The sequence below is a fragment of the Aplidium turbinatum genome, chromosome 1 (assembly GCF_918807975.1).
Source record: "Aplidium turbinatum chromosome 1, kaAplTurb1.1, whole genome shotgun sequence".
Lineage (NCBI taxonomy): Eukaryota > Metazoa > Chordata > Ascidiacea > Aplousobranchia > Polyclinidae > Aplidium > Aplidium turbinatum.
Genome location: NC_137472.1, coordinates 15,783,596 through 15,807,366, shown reverse-complemented (window position 1 = coordinate 15,807,366; position 23,771 = coordinate 15,783,596). Strand labels below are relative to the sequence as shown.

General features: G+C 36.0%; 1 protein-coding gene across 1 annotated transcript in view; it reads right to left on the bottom strand.

Moving 5' to 3' along the window:
• Positions 1-23,771, bottom strand: part of LOC145782823 (growth hormone secretagogue receptor type 1-like) — a 39,954-nt gene that overhangs the window by 15,852 nt on the left and 331 nt on the right. Inside the window, exon 2 of the mRNA XM_082594616.1 lies at positions 4,337-4,465. Within this exon, the coding sequence (XP_082450742.1) occupies positions 4,337-4,465 (129 nt within the window). The remainder of the gene's footprint in view (positions 1-4,336; positions 4,466-23,771) is intronic.

Sequence of the window (23,771 nt, the reverse complement as noted above, 5' to 3'; positions counted from 1 at the left end):
TGGACTTCTGTAAAACTTGCTTTGAAAACTCGAGATCTTCCTATTTCTAAATGGAAGTGTGTTCTACCTGATGTTTTACATTCTATGCGCTCTTTATTATGTACTGCAACAAACGTGACGCCACACGAGCGATTTTTTAATTTTCAGCGTCGTTCAAGTCTAGGTCTTTCCATACCTACTTGGGTTAAATGTCCTCAAAAGGTTTTATTGAGACGACACGTTCGTGCTAGCATGTATGAACCGCTTGTCGAAGAAGTGGAAATGACTCATGCAACTCCGAACTACGCGCACGTTCGTTTCGCGAACGGACGCGAAACCACAGTGTCAATTCGTGACATCGCTCCAACTGCTCGTGGTGGCCTTGACGAGTCGACTCTTAGTTTGCCGGATCCCGGGAGTCCAAACGAAGGGATAAACAATCCATCTGTGGAATTTCCCGAAGAAATAACAACTAATAATGAGCCTGTCAATGAAGATGCACCTGCCCCGTCATCGGAAACTCATATACCGACTGATTCTAGCGAGCGCCCCATGCCCCGGCGCTCATCACGTTCAAGGCGACCGCCAAACAGATTTGTAAATTAATTAAATGTATTTAATGTATTAGCGCCTTTAATTTTTGTTGATCCCTATTGATAATCTATGGAAGGGGTGAATGACATGTTATTGCTTTAAGTTGCATTGTAATTTACGTTGTTACTGATTGCTTTGTTGCTGATTGCTTTGTTACGTTGCCTTAAGTTCCTTTGTCGTCTTTACTGGTGTTTATTTTCAGCCTCAATTCAGTTTGCAGTTTATGTCGTCAGAACAACCTAGTTGCATTTTAGCGTAATAAACTTCTTAATAGAGGAATTGTAGATGGTTTCACTACACTAAGTAAGGATGAAGAAAGTATACTACAAGTTGGCTTGTGCTTAGGTGTGCCGGTATACTGATTGTATGTAGGCTATTGGGAGAGAACGCAAAACTGGCTCAGCCAATTTGCCGTTTTTCATTTCCAAGGAAAAATGGCCTCCTTCATCCCCAAACCTGAACCCCCTAGACTTTGGCATTTGGTCTTACCTGGAGAGCAGGGTTTCGACTAAGCACCACCAACGTTTGGAAGCGCTGAAGGCTAATCTGAAAAAAGAATGAGCCAAAATACCTCAAAGAGTCATTCGTGACTATTGCAGGTCCTTTTCGAAGCGTCTCCGACTTGTTATCGACGCAAATGGCCGACACATTGAGAAACCTTGTTTTTCTTAAATATTTATTTATTTGACAATAATATTATATGTTCATTACTCAATTATTATCTACCGTTTGTTAAATACCTTTGTTTGAAGTTGTAACGTTAATTATTGATGACCCTGTATATACTGTATACTTTAAGCAATAGAAACGATGGGGTCCTTGGAGGACCCCACCTTGGTAAACGACGTTGGTGAGCTAGGCTTGGTATGTTAAAGGTTAACGAACTTCGGATTGGTGTTGTGGGCTATACCAGTGATCTTCAAATATTGTACAAGCTTCACTCAGTCAAATTTTGCTTGAATTTATTTTTCCTTTAGCCAGCTTGTTTAAAGTGATAACTGGTGTAAGTCTGCCTCCAAGTTTTGTTTCTATTTTTTGTTCAGTATGTTTTTCTGCTGTTGTTGTTTGTTTTGTTTTTCTCTCTACAGTTATAACGACCGCTCACTCTAAGTTTAGCATCACAATAAGTTGTCCTTTATCGTTTTTTTTTGTTTGCTTTTTTATGGGAGTGACTGTTCTTGTTCTCTGCATTTTAATTTCTAGTAAGTAGATTTGGTGGCTGTGCAAATTAAAAACATTAATTTCATAACACTGTTTTATCGATGCTGTTTTAAATGTGTTGGTTTAGTTATCTTTTCCTTTTGTTGGTGTCAAATTCGTGTGTTTACTTTATTGTTCTTTTCATTTTCGCGCCAGCAATAAAAAGTAAAATTGAATTGAATACAAAGCATGCAATTGGAAATCCTATGTAAAAGCTTGCGTGGCTTAGGCCAGTGGTTCCCAGCTCGATTTTAAGGCGACCCATTTAAAAAAAAAAATTCAGTTCGGTAAAATCTTGCGACCCAAGCAATTTGTCGTAGTATTTTAAAAGCCATACAAGATGGCGTTGCAAACAAACAGCACTACAAAAGCAGTAACTTTTTCCGAAAATAATATGTTTATCAAATCACTAATGAGATAGCTGTGCTGGCTTGCTATCATTGAGTTTTTAAAATCGAGGCGTTATTTTGCTTAGCCACTTGTCGGCTTTAACTTCCAGCCGGTTTCGCTGTTTAGTTTTCAATACACACATGGCGCTAAATTCAGTCTCACAAAGCCAAGTTGTTGCAAATGGAATCTGTTTTTGAATCACTAAATTTGAAACTGTGGGACACACTTTGTACTGTACATGGAAGCCCAAAAGTGGATGTTTGCAGAATCTTTGGGGTATTTGTCTTTGAAGGACGCAAAAGAAACACGATTTGCTGCTTCTGTCGTTATGTCCATAAACTGTTCTGCAACATCGATGGGAAGTTGAGGCAGATCTTTTCCAACGAATGGATCAATTATCCAATCATTTTGGCTATTAAGTGTTAGAGATTTTCCATAGTAGTGCACAAACTTTTTGGCAAACTGTTCCAGGTGTCCAATTATGGTTTGCTTAATATCAACTTCCTTGCCACAAATATATTGCGTTAGCTGAGGAAATGTATCGTACACATCTCTGGTGACATAACATTTCCAGAATATGAGTTTTTTGTCGTAAGCAGAAACTTTTGCGGCGCAATCAATCACCGTTAAATCGTTGCCTTGCATAAATGAATTTAGAGAATTCAGAGAGTCAAATATATCGGCAAGGTAAGCAACTTTTGCGTTGAAATCTGCTTGCAAAAACTTCTCGGCTAATCTCACAAGTTCTGTTGCTTCGGGAAGATAGCAATCTCCTCCCACAAACTACAAACTTGCTTCAGGACACGACCTCGTGACAACCATCGCACTTCTGTGTGCAGCAGCAATGCTTGATAATAATCAGAATCCATGTCAGTGCACAAAGACGAAAACAAACGCCGATTTAGTGGACTTGCTTTGATGAAGTTTACACACTTCACAACATCATTCAACACTTCTTGCCGCTCTTGAGACAGCTTTTTTGCAGCAAAGGCCTCTCTGTGGAGAAAGCAATGAGTCCATACAGCACTTGGGGCTTTGTCTTTGATGCGTTTTACCACATCAGACTATGTGTGGCCCAACGTGTGGAAAAAATTGTCATGGTTTGTCCTACATAGTGTTCGTGATATATAGTGCACGTTACAATGTATATCCCGTAATTTTGGCAAGTTAATTTATGTTTGAGACTGAAATTTTTGTTGGGTTTACATTTAATAATAATATTAACAATAATAAAAACGAAAACTGTTAAAACTTCTTGCACTACGATCATGCTACAAAGCTTTCCGATGTCTCGACATGAAACACTTCATGACTTGTGTTTATATTTTCCAGTTTTGTGATCGATCTCTTCACGTTTTAAATTTTTTTTATTGTTATTTTTTCGTCGAAGATACAATATGCCTGAAAAACAAGTGTCCCAAAAAAATAATCAGGCGACCCAACTTTGGGTCGCGACCCATGTGTTGGGAACCACTGGCTTAGATTATAAGCAGCTGTTTTATGTTTTCTATTAGAAAAATTCGTTTTATAATTGAGCATTAGTAAACTTTTTGTACATCCTTCTCCTGAGGTTGTGAATTGCTGTGATATGTGAAAAGAAAGTGAAATTTTTAACCACTTTACATGTTTGAATGTAGCTTAGGCTACTATGCCATTTATTCTAGATATAGGCTACACAATTCAAAAACAAATAATTTAATTTAATAATAAGCAATGAGATTTCTAAAATATTTTTAATGCACAGATTTTGCTTAAGAATGATTGTGTCAACTAAAAAAGCATACAAGTCTAACTTTAAACATCCGAAGTAGGCTACTATTACTGTACACTGTTTGCATCCACACCAGCAATCTGATACAAGGTAGAGAAGGCGTGTATTTCAAAACTTAAGTGCAATTATGACGCATTAGGAGTTAGTACCAGAGAGGATCAGTGAAGCTGTTTAATATGAGTCAAAGCAACGGGGTTTCACTGCTTTAAATTTATTTACAGTTACCGGTTGGGCTTTTCTCCATCATGTAAATAAAAACAATAAACACTTCTCAAATTGTAATCTTTTCAGACTGAAAATTTTACGTATGTAAATTGTTTTTGAATATTGTTTTGTTTCTGTGTGTACTTTAATTGTAGTTTTAGGTAAAAAAGTAAAGTCACTATAAAAGTATATACTTACGACAGCTTTGTAGACTGTAAAATGACAACTATGGTGATGACATTGGCAAGAATCCCTATCACGCTCAGAGGGATGACTATGGCTGATGATACCAGTATCGCTGAGTAATCGTAAGGGGGCTTGTAAGGACTGTAAAAAATAAAACAAACTTTATGCGTGTTGGAAGTCTATGTGAAAATACAGTAATAACAAAAATTTGCATCTGCTTCCACTGTTTGGTCGACATTGTCAGTTCTGATCCCATCTTTACTACTGCATATGAGTGCTAAAGCTTATTTTAGCTCAGTCTCCTGCTAAAATCAGATAGAAGCCATTCTGTTGGATTGAACATGATTATAATGTGACTGATCGCATTAGAGTTCAGAGTGTTCGACAATTTGTTCTAGTTTTCTGTGCCGCTTCTGTTATGAGTGAAATATAATAATTATTATTTTTAAGAGTAGAAGTAAATAGGACAAAACTTTCTTAACAAAAAGAAGTGAAAACCGAGTTTAAGATCCCCAAAAACATCGTGAAATATTTAGCTCACAGGAACCTCATCTTTTATTTGCATCGCAACGTCACGCTAATTAGCCAAGTTAGGTGTTGTGCTTTATTTTGCTAATCTACGTTGTTAGGCTCAGCCGATGATACTTTAAAGTAGCATAACTAGTAGCAGCAAGTACAACTATACAGATACACTGCTTAGTAAGTAAATAGTATTATGCAAGATGGACAAAAAGACCTTTGCCTATTCCAACCAGTGAAAAGCGACGTTTTTATCTAGTTTCAATGTCTCTAAAGCTAGAAAATGATGAAAAACAGGAAACTTGTTTTGGCTGAGACAGTTGATGTACCAAAACAATGATCGCTACAATAACTAAAGGGTGAATTAAAATCATATGGAAACTAGAAAGTTATGCCACATAAATGCTGCGAATCGCAAATGAAATTCGTTCGCGCGTCGCGCAAGCGTTTTCACTATTCAGCCACTCAGCCAGTCATGTAATTTTAATGAAAAATATAAAAACTTAAAATTTAGAAATTAAGACTTATGGATCTTCTTTTTAAACTTAAACCGTTGTTTTACTTTTTCGTTTTCCGGTCTTTTTAACGTTTCATCTAATTAACATATAACAGTTTTTAATTAACGCATGCATATAAAAATAATTTGCTATTTTGAGTTTTACAACTCTTCAAGCCAATGGCCGTTAAATAAGGGTCTAGGAATGACACAACCTTTTGTGAGTTACGTGACGTTACGATAATTGGATCAATATCAATAAGACAGATAAAACCAAGCAACCACACGACATTTAACATCATACAATTAGAGTGAACATAAAACTATAAACTACAAACGTTTTCGGCCATACTCAAGTTAGCCCTTCTCAATATGGCGAAAACGTTCGTAGTTTATAGTTTTATGTTTACTCTAATTGTATGATGTTAAATGCCGTGTGGTTGCTTGGTTTCATCTGTCTATGGTTAAAAAAAGTCACCTCTCTACCAAAATTGCATCAATATGATTATCATTTACCCAATTGCCGTAACGTCACACACGTCTCAAAGAGTGGAGAAAGTTACAATTCCCCCATTTTGGCTACGCCACTGCTTTGGATAACAAAAGTCAAAACACGGCGATAAACTTATTTAAGTTTGTTTGAGTAAAGACTTTTTTGTTGTTGAAAGGGTCTGGCTTATCAGGTTTCCATGTTTCAATTTTATGATGAAAAAACATTGTAAGCTTGCTGTAAGTCTTGTAAGCTCACGTTGAATTTGTCGGAAACGTTCTGATAAAATATGTAAATGAAACGCATTTGATTTAAACGCATTAACAACATCTTTTGCTCAACGTTTAATCTTTTTATTGCAGATTAGCTGTGATAAAAGTTCCTTTGTATCCTCATTATACGAGACTGAAACATATTTAGGGGTAAAATACACATTTTTCGAACTGCTTAAATGACTTGCATAGAAGGATTTTGACATTAATTAATATTCAGGAACTTTTTTACACACTCAAACAGCAAATAAACTACTGGTTACTCTTAAATAAACCACAGACACAAATAATTAAATTCTTCCAAGAAATTGGTTATTTTTTCCAAACTTAATAACCCAAAACAAATACTGAATTGATTCATCTTGAAAAAACAAAAGCAGATCTTTTGCCAACTTAATGAGTCAAAGCTACGCAGCTAAATCAAATAGCTTTCTAAAAATAATTAGGCTACACAAGCAAGACACGAAAAAATGTCATTGTCTACGATTTTTTGTTTAAGCTAAAACCAAGGGCAGAAACTGAACAAACGATTTTAAATGAGTGGCTTAAATCTTTCACGAGCAAGTTTGAATATCATATGCACATAAAGCATTGCTTACTTTCGAAAGTAATGTTTTACAAAATTCTGATTTTATAAAATGTTACGTTTACGTTCAGTCAAGCACTTCCAACTGGAGGAGGAAATATAGCTTTTCTGTGAATAATTTCTTGTAAAAAATACAACGACTAATTTTTATTTAAATTTTATATTGTCCTCAACAGTTTGATCTAAAATTGATATGTCAAAGTATTTGGGATTTTATTATCTTTAAATTTTGAAAACTTGGCAAAAATCAACAAAGGCTACGACATTATATATTTTAATTGTGGATGTACAACTTCCCGTGTCACCATTTCAAAAGCAACATTTTGTTGCATTTCTATTGAGCATTCCTTTTACAAGAAAACACAGTGCACTCTCTGATTTGGTTTTGCTAATTCTGTTTAGTAGTTTTGCGGTTTTGTTACGGCTTAAAACAGTTCTTCTACGAACGGTACTCGCGATTAATTTTAAAAATAAAATTAAGTAACTTCGATGATGCTCGTGATTATTAAGATTTACTTTCAACAAAAAAGATATTACACTGATCTCCAGCCTTGTGCGCAGATTATCTTCTTAATGATAAACTTTACACTGTTTTACACAAGAAAAACACAATTTTGTTGCATTGTTGTTGACAAACAAAACCGCCTACATTCCAAGCTGGACTTAACTCACAAGTTCACCATATTTGTAACAAAAATCTTACATTTCTAACAAGAGGTGAAATTTTTCTTGCGGGCTTTCATCGGCTTTAATGAGGGAGTTCTGAAACTAGGCTATATGGACGTATTGTGTCTTGTTTCATTTCACGTGCTAAGTCTGATTGCAATCCAAAGAGTAGCAAATCAAGAATAAAAAGGGGAATAATTTAGGTATAACAAATTGACGAACGTATTTGCAAATGAAAAGAGTAAAAGTTAAGATCGAAAGAAACAAAAATGTTTCTGGGGGGCTGTTGGGTTTACTTTTAGAAAATTTTCACAAATTTTGCAACGCAATGATCAAAACCGTTTGTCTGCATTCTGCGCTGTTCTTCATTGTTTCCACGTATGGTACCAATAAATTTCAAAAATCTGTCCAAGGTGTTTCAACCTTCCCTTGTTTCCTTGTGATAAACAAGACATACTTTATCTCATACATCTATAACACTTATTTGGGTTTCGTTAATTGCTAGGTAAACTGGCGCTGCTGCTAGGTTATTGTAATGGGTTTAAGATTAAAAAGCGAGCAAAAACAATTTGAAAAGTTGTAGCCTATGCTCTTTCTAGTTTTTTTTTTTTTAGAAATGTTACATGACCATATGTTCAGCCCCAAATCCTCTTGAAAATCCTACTACCTTTTGATTTTGGTGAATTTTACCTGCAGCATTGACTGGCACTTCGTTGTCACTTAAAACTTTCCTTTGATCGAAGTAGGAAAAGAAACTTGCAGATACATAGATAGGCTATTACAAATCTATTGCTTTTCTCTTAAATAACCATCAATTTCATGTTCAATGGCTTGCAAGTAGGCTACGTAAAGCCAGTGACCGGCTTCAACCGGTTTGCACCAACGAGGTCTTCATATAATCACAGATAAAGCATCCCGATTGTTGGATCAGAACAGCTTGGTGTTACGTGCATAAAAATATTGTTACGATACGTAAAAGAGTGTCTTATATTGTTTCTTTGTGCACTAGAGCCAGCCTGATAAAAAATTAGCAACGTATTGCTGGTTAACTTGAGACATAGGCTAAAATTGAATTAACATAACATGAAATTCCTCAAACAAGTGCAGTAAAGAATACCTTGGTGTTGTCCAACTTGCGTTTTCGTCAAATACCATGCTTACGTTTCTTTCTGGCAAGAAGGATTGTGATCCACTCCCTAAAAAAATCATTTTCCTCAGAATCAAAACACACTGTCGTTTCTAACGATTTAAAGACTACAACTGAATCGAAACGTAAAATACTTTTAAGAAGGCACTTTTTCGTGAACGTCTCCAAAGATGAAAGAATGACGTTGATTCAAAAAACTTTTTTTCTTTCTTGAAGCGATCCACTTACATGACCTCACAATCAAGATCAAAACATAATCAATCTAGTTCAAACCAGTTATTAACTAGCTTTGTAATTTAGTGCATTATTGGACGATTTATCTTACGTATAAAAGCAAACACAAGCAGTAAAGACGTACCACAGAACTCTCTTCAAAACGGAAATTCAAAAGCAAAATTGCTCTACTAATATGACATGTTTTTTATATCTAAATTTATCTATATATAACAATACAAAATAGTTATTTTCAATTTTTTTTGTCTTAAATCAAGCATTAAAAACATACATAAGTTTAATCATGTACAGGGGCACAACTTACAGTTCAAAAAATGCCGCTCACCAAAGAAATTTATGCAGTCCGTGCCCATTTTCTTGTTATTTGAATTAAAATAGTAACTAGAAAGCCATTTTAACTCCATTCCATCTTAGTTATGGGCAGAAGGCTTTAGTTTAGGCTACCATTTTTATTTCATATTTGCCCCGTTAAGATTAGGCTAACTGCATGCTAATCTTTCTGGTACTGCAACAGTGCAACCTATACTTCTGAGCTCTTCAATATTGGAATCTTACCAGCAATTTTGTTAGTATGTGTCAATAAATACTTGAATCTATTGCTCAAACGTTTTTGCCCGACAACTCATTGGTACATTCTGAAATGTTTTAAATCCCAAAACAACATGACTCTGTAACCGCTAGCAGTGGAAAATAAATGAATTTTACATCAAAACAATGCTTATTAACAGCAATGTAGTGTAGCCTAGCCAAGATAAAATTTTGTTTTTAGCTATAGTAATTATACGTTCTTCTTGAGGCAACACCTGAAGAGCAATTACCATTTTTATATCATTTTTAATTAACTACTGTCTTAATTTCCGGGTCTGTACATCAGAAGGTAAAACATGTAATAGTTTGATGTGCGTCACAATTTTGAAATAATCGTTCTCAGATATGTTTTAATTATTACATGTTTTTGACCTTTTAGCTTGCCACGATATAAAAAATTGAGAGGCAATAAATTAGGCTAAGTAGTGCATTGGGTAATTATACCTACCACTTGTTTTGTTTAAACTGTTGGTAAATTTTAGGATGTCCTTCAAATTAAAATAAATGAAAACAAAAATAACTATTCGGCTTTAAATATTGACCGCAACTTGATTGATTCTATGTACTTATTTCAATTAGCGTGGTTTAGCCATGTGATTTTACTGTCAATCAAAGACAAGACTCGGCCAAACCTCAAAAGGTGTGTTAACCATAATAAAAATCGGTAGCCTATAGCCTATATCTCTGCGTAATTTACACTTGTGTAAATTTGTCAAGTGTTTATTTTTCAACAAAAAATGCGAAACTCGTGTTGAGGGACTCATGTTGTCAACACTTCGTGGTGGGTCCAGGTAACTGTAAAACAGGCTAATGACAACAAACAGAGACACAACAGGGTATATCTGGGGTGGTAAAGGGATAAAACCTCTGCCCCAGAGAACGAAAAATGCAACCGGAAGAACAGAAAACTCATTAGCAAATCAAAAATCACTTTTAAGGCCACCATATTATTCTAAGGATTAAGGAAGTACAAAAGTTTCTGGGCAGCCGATTTGTACAAAAGTGTACAAAGTGTTACGTGTACGTGTACAGAAGTGTACAGAAGTACAAAGTATTAAACAGAGTGGGCAGTACATGCGGCAAGATTCAAAGAAATAACTTTCATCAAGCAAAAAAAATCAACAAAGGAAACTGTTCGAGTAAGGCAATAGCAGGGGCGTATTCTCAATGGAAGCAAGGGAAGCATTGCTTCCCCTGTCAAAATTCAAAAAAGAGAAAACTATATTTTTCAGTAAAACGGTTTCGTAATTTCTTTACCTGAATACAAATTAGAACGGTTTCTAACTCATGTCACCGTGTGATTTCAGCTCGGTTTTAATTTTAAAAAAAGTTGGAAGCTATACGGACGCGAAGGTTCGTATCGCTTCCCTTGCTCTCGTTTTTGCTACACTAAGAAACAAGTGAGAGACTAAGGAAAAAAAGCAGAGCAAAGTTTGCGCGAGTTACGTATCTTCTAATCCAAAGGTGACGAACCTGCGGCCAGCAGTGGCGCCGCCAGACCTTCAACAATGGGGGGGCAAAATATTGACAGTGCAAGACAGTAGCGTAGTCAAAAATTTTGAAAGGGGGGGGTGTTGACAGCCGGCGGGCGCAGCCCGATGGCGTATTCGCCGAAGGCGACACATAGCGGCGGGGGGTCTGGGGGGCCTCCCCCAGAAAATTTTGAAAAATTACTTTCAGTTTGGTGCATTTTGAGAGCATTTTCAACAAAATTGTGGGTATAAATATTTCTGTAAAATGGTGCTGTCCGGTGGCATAGCAAAAGGATAAGATCATGTTTTCTTCGGCATTTTTCGGAAATAAAGCTAAGTCTCTATGTTTTCCTGCTGCTAATTCCACACTGAAATACTTAAATGTTTGGTATTGGCAAAACTCGCTCTTTTAATGCAATTTCGTTTAAAAGTAGGCAAACTTTGTTTTAGAGACATAGGTTGATTGCTTTTTTTTGTGAGATTATTTCAGTTTTATTATTTATCAAGTTTCTCCTTGGTTGATTCAAAAAGCGATCTTATTCTGGTAAGTCACTAACTTTTATGCTCTTAAGTCAACCCAAAGTTTAGAAAATGTAACGTCACAGAGGTCATACATCTTGATGAGTGTCAAACAAAAAGCTTTGAGACAATGAAATTACTTTAGGCTATTTCTGATATATTCAAGTTTTGTATAACGAATAGCCGTTTAGATGTTAATCTAGATCGAACAAGCGATCTCGGCAGTTGCAGATGGCTTGCATCCTTGCACAGTTTGACGAGAAATTACATCATAGGCTAAAGCTTTTCTTGTAAACAATGTATTAACATCCGTAAATTCAATTTGAAAGGTTGAAACCCCCGAACCCCCCTCCCTTGGCTACGCCACTGGTGCAAGACATGCAAGACAGTGGTATATTATTTAATTTCTCTTGTTTTCTACCAGGGCTGGAAAAAATGTTTAGCTTCCTGGGAATCTGTTTTTTAGAGAAAAAATTTCCCGCGGCTTACAATCACGATAATGAGAACCTTAACATTTTACTGATCTCGGGGGCTGACGTAAACCTTAAAAGTCATGTCGACATATTCTTGATGCCCCCCTTATCGAAAATTGTTCTTTGTAATACCGCTTTGAAGGAGGATTACGAGTTACGACTATGAACAAAAGAATAAATTTTAAACTTCATTTTGAATTGAAAAGACATGACGTAATGTCTTCCAACCTTAGTTATATATTTTTTCATTATGTAACGTCTTGTAGGAATAAATTAAAAATCAGTATGATCACTCAAAATGAAAGCAATGGGACTACGAATCCTCACTAAACCAATCAATCAATGGTCTTGTTGCACCGAAGATGACAACCTTATATTTTACTGATCTCCGGAGCTGACGTAAACCTTAAGGCATAGATCTGTTGACTCAAAGCAAACCCTTTGAAGGTTGTGGGGGGCCTGTCAATTCAACTTTTTTTGTATCAACAGTTATATCTCTAAAACCACTGAGGCTGCGACTACGAGATTTCTTGACTTTTCCTAACTTTTATTCACCTCTATTGAGCTGAAATTTTGAGCGAATAAAGGTTATAAATTGAAAGATATAAGGCATTTCTCAGCACATCCTCTGAAATATTTCATATTTTATTGTGAAAAATTTTCCCCCCAGCTGGATGAAAGTAATTAATTTGGCCCATGTCTCGTTAATCCTAACTGTTTCACAGCGTGAAGGGCATTGGCTGTATGTAAAATAATGTAAAAAAAAATAATCACAACATTACAATGCACGTTCTTCATTACTCTGCCAAAAAATAATGTGTAAACTCACGCTACAAATTACACTCATAAGTGACCTCAACATTACAACGTATATGAGCAGTTCTAAAATTCACATAGTTTTAATTTTCGGATATGCTCAGCGTAAATAATTTTACAAAGTGAATCCCAAATTTTGAAACCGTGCCAAAATAACAGAGATATCACTCCTAAAGCATAAGAAGAATCGACAGCCCCCCCCCCCAAAACTGAGCAAGACTCCAGGAGCCCAACTTTCTAAGGGTTAAAAGTCATGTCGACTTATTCTTGATGCCCCCCTTATCGAAAATTGTTCTTTATAGTTTATAGTACCGCTTTGAAGGTGGATTACGAGTTACGACTATGAACAAAAGAATAAATTTTAAACTTCAATTTGTATTGAAAATAGGCTACATGACGTAATGTCTTCCAACCTTATCACATTTTTTTCCTTACGTAATATTTACCACCACCAAACCACTTTTGACGATCGAATTTGTTAATTTATTATTCGGTAAAATGTTTAGATGATGTCACGTCATTACGCCGATTTGAGATATAATTTCATTTATGACGTCGTATGGATGAAAAACTTTTACAAGTTTTATACTCTGCTGAGATTAAAGAAGAAACATAAATGATAAATATTGGAGAAATTGAGTTTCCTTTACAACTTAAGAATTGAACAACTCAAAACTGCTGAAACAAAACGTTTTGTTCAAGTGAAAGAATCACTGCAAGTAACCAATGCCAAAATGCGCGCGGAAGAAGTCATGGGAGTGTGAGATATCAAAAATTTAACAGGTTGTTATTTTTCTACATCAATGTGACGTTAGTTAAAACTTTAAAAAGTCTATGTCTTTGCTTCTGTGGAAAATCTTTCTATCTACTGTACAATTTAGTCATCAAGGTTTTCCATACTTTTTTTTAAAGAGAGAGCTTTTACCCCCCTCCCCCCCCCCCCCCCCTTGCAACTTGAGTTGACTTACTTGAGGTTAGGATCCAAATATTAAAAAAAAATATATTACTATGTATTAATAAATAAAAAAAATTAAAAAGATGATGCCCAAAACATTGGGGGGCAGCTGCCCCGCCTGCCCCCCCCCCCCGCCGGCGCCACTGGCGGCCAGCGGGCCGCATGCGCCCGTCAAAGAATTTTGTGCGGCCCGCAAAATAATTTGACAATCGCTCATGCATTAAAGACAAAAGACATCTCCAAGCTGTTTTATGCCTTCACTGGTACACCTTTCCATTGCTACAGCGAGGCTGACAAATGAAAATCTTAGTATGCAGTTGAGAGTTGCCACATCGTCTGTTCGACCTAATATTGAACGCTTAGTCAAGCAAAAAACTTTCCAAAAATCTCACTAAGCAAAAAAATTCAATACTTCAATGTTATTTTTTAATATTTTATGCTTCAATGCTGCATTAGATAGCTTCAGCTGTATTATTCGTATGGGCTTCTGTTGGTTGTTTGAAAAAGAAATTTCATTAACTGATTTGTGGTTTCGGAGCATAGTGGTCGAAACATTTAGTCAACTTGAGCAAAAAGAATAGAGCCAAAAAAGAAGAAATCATACTCATATGAAAGCAAACGCTTCGAAAATTAAACTGTCTTCATTATCAGTGCAAGTACTGTTGCTCTATCCTTTTTGCTTAAGCTGATTTGTTTTTATTTTTTACTGTTGTACGTTTCGATTCTGCGTAAGATAATTTCAACTGTGTGGGTTTTATTACTTTCATCTGCCGTTTGTTACTTTTCATGAATAATATTTTGAGTCGCTTCTAAAAGAATTCTTACGATTAAATAGTTGTGCGGCCCGATAACTCATGTGTAATTAAAAAAGTGGCCCGAGACCGCAAACAGGTTCGTCACTCCTGTCTAATCCATGGAAGCAACTTTTCAATCGCTTCCCTGTCGCAGGGTTACCAGATTGGCTAAATTCCTCGAATTAGGCTTTTTTTAAATTACTTCTTCAAAATGCATAATAATCAATATTTCTCAAATATTGTAACCCTACCAGATGAAACCATGTTCACCATTGTTCAATATATGTTCTATATTTGTTTAATACTCGTAATGTGGCCTATTAAAACACATCCACTACAGTCTTTTTACACTTGCTATTTTTCGGGCTATACTTGCAGAATTATTTTTGCTACAATTTATTGAAATTCGCTACAAGTCATAAAAAGTATGCACATTTTATTATTTTTAATAGAAACAGGTAAATATATCCATTTGGCCCTTTTGTCTAATATTTTCCTTGTTTTGGCCTATTTTTGTATTATTTTAGCTTTTAGACCTTATCATAGTCTGGCAACTCTGCTCTGTTGGATATTGCGTCGTCGGCTAAAAATGAAAAAATTTAAAGCACTGTTATTGTTATAATATCGGCCTAGTAAGCAAAAGTTTGAGCCAAATGTTGGCTTTACACTGCTATCCTGGCTGGATAAACTTTGGCATAAGACAAGATATGTGAGGTCGAGGCTAAACTTGACTGAAATGAATTCTGGCTTAAGCTACTACAGCAGTAGGTAACTGTAGTTGAGTTTTTGGTGTTTTCCAATTTTAGCCGTATTTTTTGCCTGTTCGTGCGTAAGAGCTACCATTAATAAGTTAATAGCTGTTTATCTGCTTATAAATTTTATACAAATATTACCCTAAAAGTGTTTCCAGAAAGCACTATAATCCATTATTTGAGTGTAATTTTGCAAAAAAAATTCCGGGGGGGGCATGCCCCCGGACCCCCTACAAAACAAGTGCCTTCGACACACTCTGATCCCCCACGAGTTTTATTGCTTCCCTTGATCAACCAACCAGGATACGTCACTGGGCAATAGGCTATAACAGGGCTACTCAACTGGCGGACCGCGGTCGATCCGAATCCGGACCTTGACCTTTTCGAGGAATAACCTCATTGCCACGTTTCAGGGCTTCTTTAAACATATTTCTACTGAGAGGAAGCAATTTTTACTGTGATTATCCTAGTTGCTGGGGGGCTTCGACTCCCAGACTCCCCAACACTTTTTTAGAAATCCAATTCGAGTTACATTTTACCTAAAAAAGTGGTTTGGTACAGATAATTTAACTTTCGTGGTTGCGTGGAAAATGACTTATTTATCGGACCGCTAAAAATATTCAACTTGTCAAATTGGGCCTTCGTTAACATTAGTTCAGTAACCTTGGGCTACAATATAACACTCTGAAGGTGAATGCTAAAGCGATTATATTGATGTAAAGGAATGGTATCATTAAGTAGTAGCCTATCACACGATATTTGAATGGTCTGAAAGGAATTGATACCAAGAAAGCCCAACTTTTGTTCAAAATATTTCTGCTTTAGACAAAATTATGTAGTTCTTAATTCTTCGTATGAACTTTGGGGACGTCAGGTCTATTCTTTTACCACACCAGATTGGCGACATTTTCTAGACTAAACTTATACCAAAACAGTAAAAAAAGAGTCATCAATCTATTATCTTCCAAGAAACGCAACCTGCTCAGTTAGGTGAGTTGAAGATGATGCAATGGTTGATGATGTAGTTTTCGGTCTGTTCCTCAGCATTACATTTGCAAGAATAGGAAGATGTTTTGGTTCTACCAAACAAGATGTAATTTCTGAATATAAGTTGAAGGTATGTTGGTGTCGTGGTTTAAGGTGTCTTCTATTATACCATATCACGACCTTTTCCAATAAAGAATTTTTATATTATCTGCGTATGCACATTTCATAGTTTGAGAAGATTGTGCTTGTAAAGTCTTAGGCGTAGAACATAAAAATAAGATGAGCCCGAACTAATCCCTGTGGTATAGACTACACAGTTATTCAAACGTCTAAGTCTGTTTCGGGTTTCGACGTAAGTTGCAAACAAGGGCATGATTGTTCGCGATGTTGATGATTTGCCTGGCTTGAAGCAAGCAAAGCAACTAGCAAGTAAGGCTAAGGCTGCGGTGCCATACAGTGTTGTGTGCAACTGTTAGGTTTTTAGGAACAAGCATAAATATTCCTGATGCTGAGATGCGTCTTGGCTTCGCGTACACTAAAATGAAGTTATCTGACCCGATGTCTGTACTGTAGCCTTTTGTCTTTCGCTTCCAGCTGTCTGTTATTGTGCTGCTTCTGAAATTATTTAGGGTACGGTAGGCTACTGTATGCTTACAAGAAGCAAGACAGAATTTTCACAAAAAAGTTAACTTGGAACAGAGCTAGGAAATTTAGTTTATTAGGATTTGTTTCAAACAGTTTTTAAATCAAGTGATTATGAATAATGTTAAACTACAATATCGTTGATAAAAGATTATGTGGTATGGTATATGAAAATTAGTTTCTTGTTGTATTGCAGCCAATGAAGCCTGAAACTAAAACTAACTCAGAAACATGGCCTGCTATATTGCAATCAGGGCCTCCGAGAGAAATCAGCACTGGTCGGGAAACAACACGAAAATTGGGCCCCATAATATTTTTTAGCAAATATTGCATTGCATGTTCGTGTTAAGCTGAAATTAGCATACTTTTCTCAGCATGAAAAGAACTTCGTTCAATGTAAAAATCATCAATATATAATCACTGGATTACATTTGCAGCAAAAATGCCATTGAGGCAAACTATTTTGTCTAGAAAGCTTTGTAAACACACAATAGGCCGACAGGCAACGAAAATAGTTCAACCAAGCATTTAATTCAGGAGTGTCCAAACTTTTCCCACGCGAGCCAGATTTGATAATAAGTGTTCGCGGGCCAACAGCCACAATAATTTTTCTGAAAACTGCATGTTGAATGTACATGATTTTTGTGTGTCTGCAGGCCAAAAATAACACATCGCACAACAACAGGTACGGGCCATACAAAACGTCTCGTGGATCGGAGTTTGCCCGCGCGCCGGACTTTGGACATCCCTGATTTAATTCAAACTTACTTTGGACATCCCTGATTTAATTCAACCTTTTCTGGACTTTTTGCAATGCAAAGTTACGGATCATAGCATCAAATGATAAAATTTTGCGACGTCTGAATTGATGCACAACATGTATAGTTAGGCTTTTCAATCGGTTTTGAGTCATAGGCCTACTGGAACGCAAACTATTCTTTACAAATTTTAGTAATTGCTAAAACCACGTTCTCAAAGCACAGCCGTTGGAGGTAGCTACCGGAATACAAAAAAAAAATCATAACAAAACTATTTGGAAAAATCTTTCGAAAGTTGCAATCAATGATTCCTTGTGTAGAGATTATGGGGTGGTTCGTTATGGTTTTCAGCTGAAGTTTGCTGTGTGACTTTCTGTCAAAAGTACCAACTCATCCAATGTGTCTTGAAAAATGTCATTGTTGTAGCCTACAAATGGTTTAAATTTGTCCCACATCCCCGCACCTGCACAACAGACATACGATGAAATATTCATGGAACTTCAAACTCATCGTCGATATGTTCAAGTTTGTTCATACATTTGTCAATTCCAACAACTATCGAATCCTTTGCAATGTACGGTAGAATACATTTCCTTCGAATGATTCAGCTAGTTAAGTGGATTTATAAAAGCGTTCTATCCTCAGGAAAACAAAGTCATTTTTTTTAAATTTATAATTGCCACTGCAACTTTAGCTTGCGAGTAGTAGCCTACTCTTCTCAGCTTTCTCTTACTTAGATTACATCTTCCTTTAATTTCATTAAATTCATCAGTGAATCTTGTTTAGGACCGTAATCCACATAATACAAAGCAGTCACAAATTTAAAACTGCTAGTTGTAGGCTACTTTAGCATTGACTCAGCTTCCGATCAAGCTCTTGTTGGCAGTGATGGGCATTATCGACGATAATTCATCGGCGATAATTATCGGCGATAAATTTTTATCGCTTATCGTTATCTCTCAATTATTTTTTCAGTTATCGTTTATCGTTATCGCCAAAGGCAATATTTGATTATCGCCGATAATTAATCGCCGATAAATTTTATTTCGGATCAACACACAAGTGGAAAAACCATGAAAAGTAATATTTTTACTAGCCACCTAGTTAATGAAACTAAAATTAAAACCAGTTCTTCTTCAGTGCCTAAAGTGTGTGTGCACAGGTCGTTATCAGGGGAGGGGGCACGCCCCTCTGCAGCGACGGCCCTGACAACACAATAATTTTTAGTGTTGCAAATTGCAATGCAATGAAATGCATGCAACAAGTCTCTTGTTGTTTTGCTGCAATGGGCAATCGCGAGTGAATTTTACAATTAAAATGTAAGCGCACAGGCGGAATAGCTTCCTTTCAAGCGAAGCGAAAGAAATTGGCAAGTGGTTTGTGAAAGTGTCGCAATACGAGGCCGCTTTTACATCGGAAACATGGTGTTTCGCGCCACCTCACGATCAACTATTTTATTCTTGTGTTTTCTTTTTTCGTTGGAAGTGTTAGTTTTTAGTAATTGTCGTAAAAAAATAAAATCTCTCTTGTCAAAACATGAAACTTACTGTTTTAAGCGCATTAAATCTTTAGATGAGTAGATTAACTAAAATTGCAAGAACTTGCCTTGAGACGTGCGGTTACGTCACAAACTCAGATTAAAAGACAAAATTCACACACAATAACAACACAAGATCGGTTATAGACTGTAAGATCGATTTTTTCTAGCTTGGCGATATAACTTTAATCCAAAAATAATAGCCAAATGCATAAGTGCTATTTAACTGAAAAAGTTAACCCATTTGTGCCGAAAGTGAAAGTACTTAAAAAGATTTTCGGGAAATTTAAATATTGCATAATTATGACCTAAAAAACATATCACAATTATTTTTTTCCTAATTGTAGTTGTACTTTTTGAGAAAAAAGCCGTCCTATATATAAGACGCTAGGCAAATCCGTTATCAAATTTCACAAGTTTCTTGTGCGTAATGCTTAAGCGTTATTACATTTTACTTATCGCTCAAAGTGATAAATGAGAAATGTCTTATTCATGTCTTGTCATGTCATTATTGTCATCGAGCATTTTATTGAAATGAAAGTTAAAAAAATATGAAGATGAAAATTAGCAAAGTAACACAACATCACTGAAACAAGTCATTGCGGAATATGATATTGCTTGAAGCATTTAACATGCAGACCGGCATCACATTTTTTGCATCTTGTAATAGTTTTTGCATGACAATAGGCGGATCGAGTTGCGTGGTAAAATTATGCTAAATACAGTATAACCTTTCTCATTTACTGTAGCCGCTATGCGACATAGCCTACTTCAATCAAATATTTTTATTCCCACTAATACAGTGCCTACATTGTAATTCTTATCTCAACAGCTCAGCGTTCTGCCATTGCTTTAATGATGGTGTTCACAAAGAAAAAAAAAAATTATTTGAAATTATCAGTAAATTACGATAATTATGTTATTTAAGCAGAAAGCAAAATACAAAGTTTGGAATTTTTTATGGTATTTTCATTTGATTTAATTATTTTGCCTACTGCACGTAAGCGGCAGTGTAACTCAATTGATAAAAGCATCCAACTGGTATCTGAAGGTATAATTATAAGCACGGCGGTTACCTCAGTGATTTGATTCCAGATCATGAGGTTGAAGATTCGATACCCACTGCAGCTATTGCGATTCTATTTATGCATAACTTACAAAAAGTTTTGTCCCTTTACAGTACAGTATATTATGTTCGATTTTTCGTCATGTTGATGAAAACAGTTCGTGCTGCATGGGATGGGGCAGCGCCAATCAAGAAAAAAAAATTATCGTTATCGGACATTATCGGCGATAATTTATCGTTTATCGTTATCGCTTAACTTTTTTTGATTTATCGTTTATCGTTATCGCTTTAGGCATTTTTCATTTATCGATTATTGTTATCGCTTAACTGAAAAATGAGTTATCGCGCCCAACACTGCTTGTTGGTTCCAACTTGATGCATTTAAGAAATGTCTTTAGAGCTTCAATTGCAGAAGGATGATGTAAAGCATTGGGTTTGACTGCACCACGCCTTGATTACCCTCTCGAAGTCAATTTTCTTTGCAAGACGATAGGACAGCTTTCTTTAGATTTTTCAAAATTTTTCCTCTGACTGGGCTATAACTTTAAAGATGCCACAAGCTTACAGATAATCAATTACACCAAAAATGATAAGACATTTGAACAACGCTGTCTGTAGGCAACATTATGAATTCCAACTAGATTCAAGCAACAACATCCATAAACAAAAAACTCAAATAAAGAAAAAAACTCACTACCTTCCAAAATCACATCATGAGAAGCATGACCAACAAAAGGCTACTTGACCACACGAAAACAAAAGATCTTTTAACTATGACAAAATTACATCCAATTGCAGCAATAAGTTAATAAAATCAAAAGTTTTAAAACTGTTCGGCCACACTAAAAGATCACAATTCGGAATCAGCAGAGTTTGCACAAAAGGAAAAGTAAAAGGAAAAAGAAAACGTGGCAGACAACCAAAACGATGGCAAGACAACATCCAATCATGGACCGGACTCAACTTGGCGACACTGGGCGAGCTGGCTTAAAATCGCCACTCTTGGAAGCAAATAACTCATGTTGATGCGCAATCTGCTGCAGGCGGAGATAATGACTGATGATGATCCATAAACAAAAAATATACAGGATTTACTTTCTTTAATCGTGCTTGGAATGATACCTTTAACTTTCCCAGATAAGTTATGTTGGATACAACATCCTATGCCTGGCCAACGCAGATTTTGAAGTTAAGGTTCAGTTGTCAAACAAAAATAGTTCCCGCTTAGCTAAAACAGCGCCAATTTTCAAGTTGAAACTATCAATACAATCGAAACCGTTCAGTGATACAGAAATCATTTTAGCTTCAGATTTTACGTTTTGAAGAGAAGCATCGAGAGTGACATTTACAATGATTGAGAAATACTTGGAACTACGCACTTCATTTAAGAATTTGTTGATTATTTAGTTGGTACATTTTTACTTTAGTACTAAAAATGGGCCCCCCTCAAAAGTGCAAAAACAAAAAAATACTCGTTTTTCCTTTACAATGTTTTGCTAGGGGGGAAATTGGCCCGATTTCCCCCCCCCTCTCGGAGCCACTGATTGCAATAGACTACTTTTCCCTTGGCTGTCATTCCATTGAAATTTTCCCACGCAATATTTACTTGCTTTGTCGGTGCAATGTATGATCGATTAAAGGTCCTCACTGGTTTGGGAAACTGAAAGGTGTTACGTAACAACCCGAGTGATAATCTTAACAGGTGTTGTCTAATGAACAATCCGATCGATGAGGCAGCAATAATTTGAGCTATTTATTTCCCAAAGCCTTGTTTTATCAAAGGAAATCTCGATTAGGAGCGCTATGCATGACACGGTAATCTGCAGTTGTACAGCGTTTTCTGTATCAAGAATCTCGGTAACATAAGCTTTTCTAAGAGCAAGTAATTTAGGTTACTAACTTATAGGTAATGCATCACAAGATAGCAAACCTTGTCCAATTTTTCTTAGTTTAATATTTAATTCAGTTTCTCCCAGCTGTGCCCAATCGCACTCAATTTTCACCCAGTTGCAAAAAAACATTTTTGGAAAAACGAAGAAATTGCTTTATAGAGCAAAGCGTTACAGGGACATCACAGACTGTTCTGCTTTACAATAGGCTATTTGCTTTGCAACTTCCTAATAAACTTCACAATACTGGACGAAGTGTCAACATTTATCAACCTGATTCAGCGTTTAGACTTGCAACACTTCCCCTGAAGTTTTTCGATCGTGCTAAGAAGATGGCTGAGGCCTACTCTCATAGCGTGGAGCCAAAGCCTTGTCTTGATGCCTTATCATCTGTTCTTCTTGGGTTTTCCACTGTTTTGAGAAACTATTTTGTTCGCTTCACTAGGTATAAAGTTTTACGTATATCTCCTGAATTGTTTTTATGAGATTGTCTTTTAGTTTTGTTTGGCTAGTTTATGTTCAACACAGACTTGCCAGCCAACAAAAGGTACCCGAGTAGGCTACTTCAAGAGTATGACTGTATGGTGACCTGTTCAATATTTACTATTTTTTTAGGTAAAGCAATAACTTGGCCTAAGTTTCTCTATTTAAATTACGTAGCCAAGCAAATGAGTTAATGTTATCTTGTTTAATATCAATGTAAGTTGTAATAATCAAGTGTTACTAAGCCTATTTGTTTGTCTGCGTTGCCATACCTTGGCAGGCTGTCATTGAAAAGAACCGTTTGTCACTGCGCAATAACCGCTGTGATGTGACATTTATAATTACCGTTGTAGCATAACATACAGAATTAAAACCGAAGCGTAGTGACTGAAGTGAGACAAAACGCACAATTTATCCATAGCATCTCGCTCTTTAAAATCACATTTGCAACTTCCTGGCATTAACAGCTTTAATGTTATAGCAAGCACTGCTTCTATATCAGTAAAGGCAGCTTGAATAGCATTGAAGTATTTTTAAACATTTCGAATCCTAGTACAGTAGTTGATTGGCTCGATCTTGCTCATGTATGTGGTTGAATATTTAGTTAAAGCAAATTCTTGTTCACTTTCAAACCCATCATTATTTTCCACTGCGCAATCGAATCGAAATTTCATACGAATCGACATCAACACTACTTGTAGCCTACAGACATAGACAGTGTCAGTGACATCACAAAGCCACAACAATAGAAGGATGTCACACCAAGAATTTGTAATCATGAAACATTATAAAGGGTACCGTGGAGTGGGGCTATTATGAACCTAGAGGCTATTGTGAACACATTTTAGGAAAACGTTTGTTTTTGAAATTTTGCAAATCCTGTACCGTAACATTATTTAAAAATATTTGCAGGTTATCTGCATGTATATGACTCTTGAACATAGAAAGTTATAAAGTAAGAAGTAAGTTATAACTTTTGGAAGCTTTATTTAGTCTGTTGTATTGCCAAGAAATCGCCTTTAGAAAATACTTGAAACTACCTTTTTAATTCCTGGCACAATATGTTATGATTGCATTGTTATCTTTTACATTTAGTGTAATGGTTTAATAAAAAAAAAATAGCATGAATTTGTGAAGAACATAAATTGTAGGATTTTAGGGGGCTATTGTGAACAGTGTTCATAATAGTCCCATACTTTGTTTTTGAACATATGCACACGACAGTTCAAGCCCATTTGACAACATTTAGAAAAATCCATAGATCAATGCCATGTTTTTGCATGTTTCATCATGGTTCGAGAATACA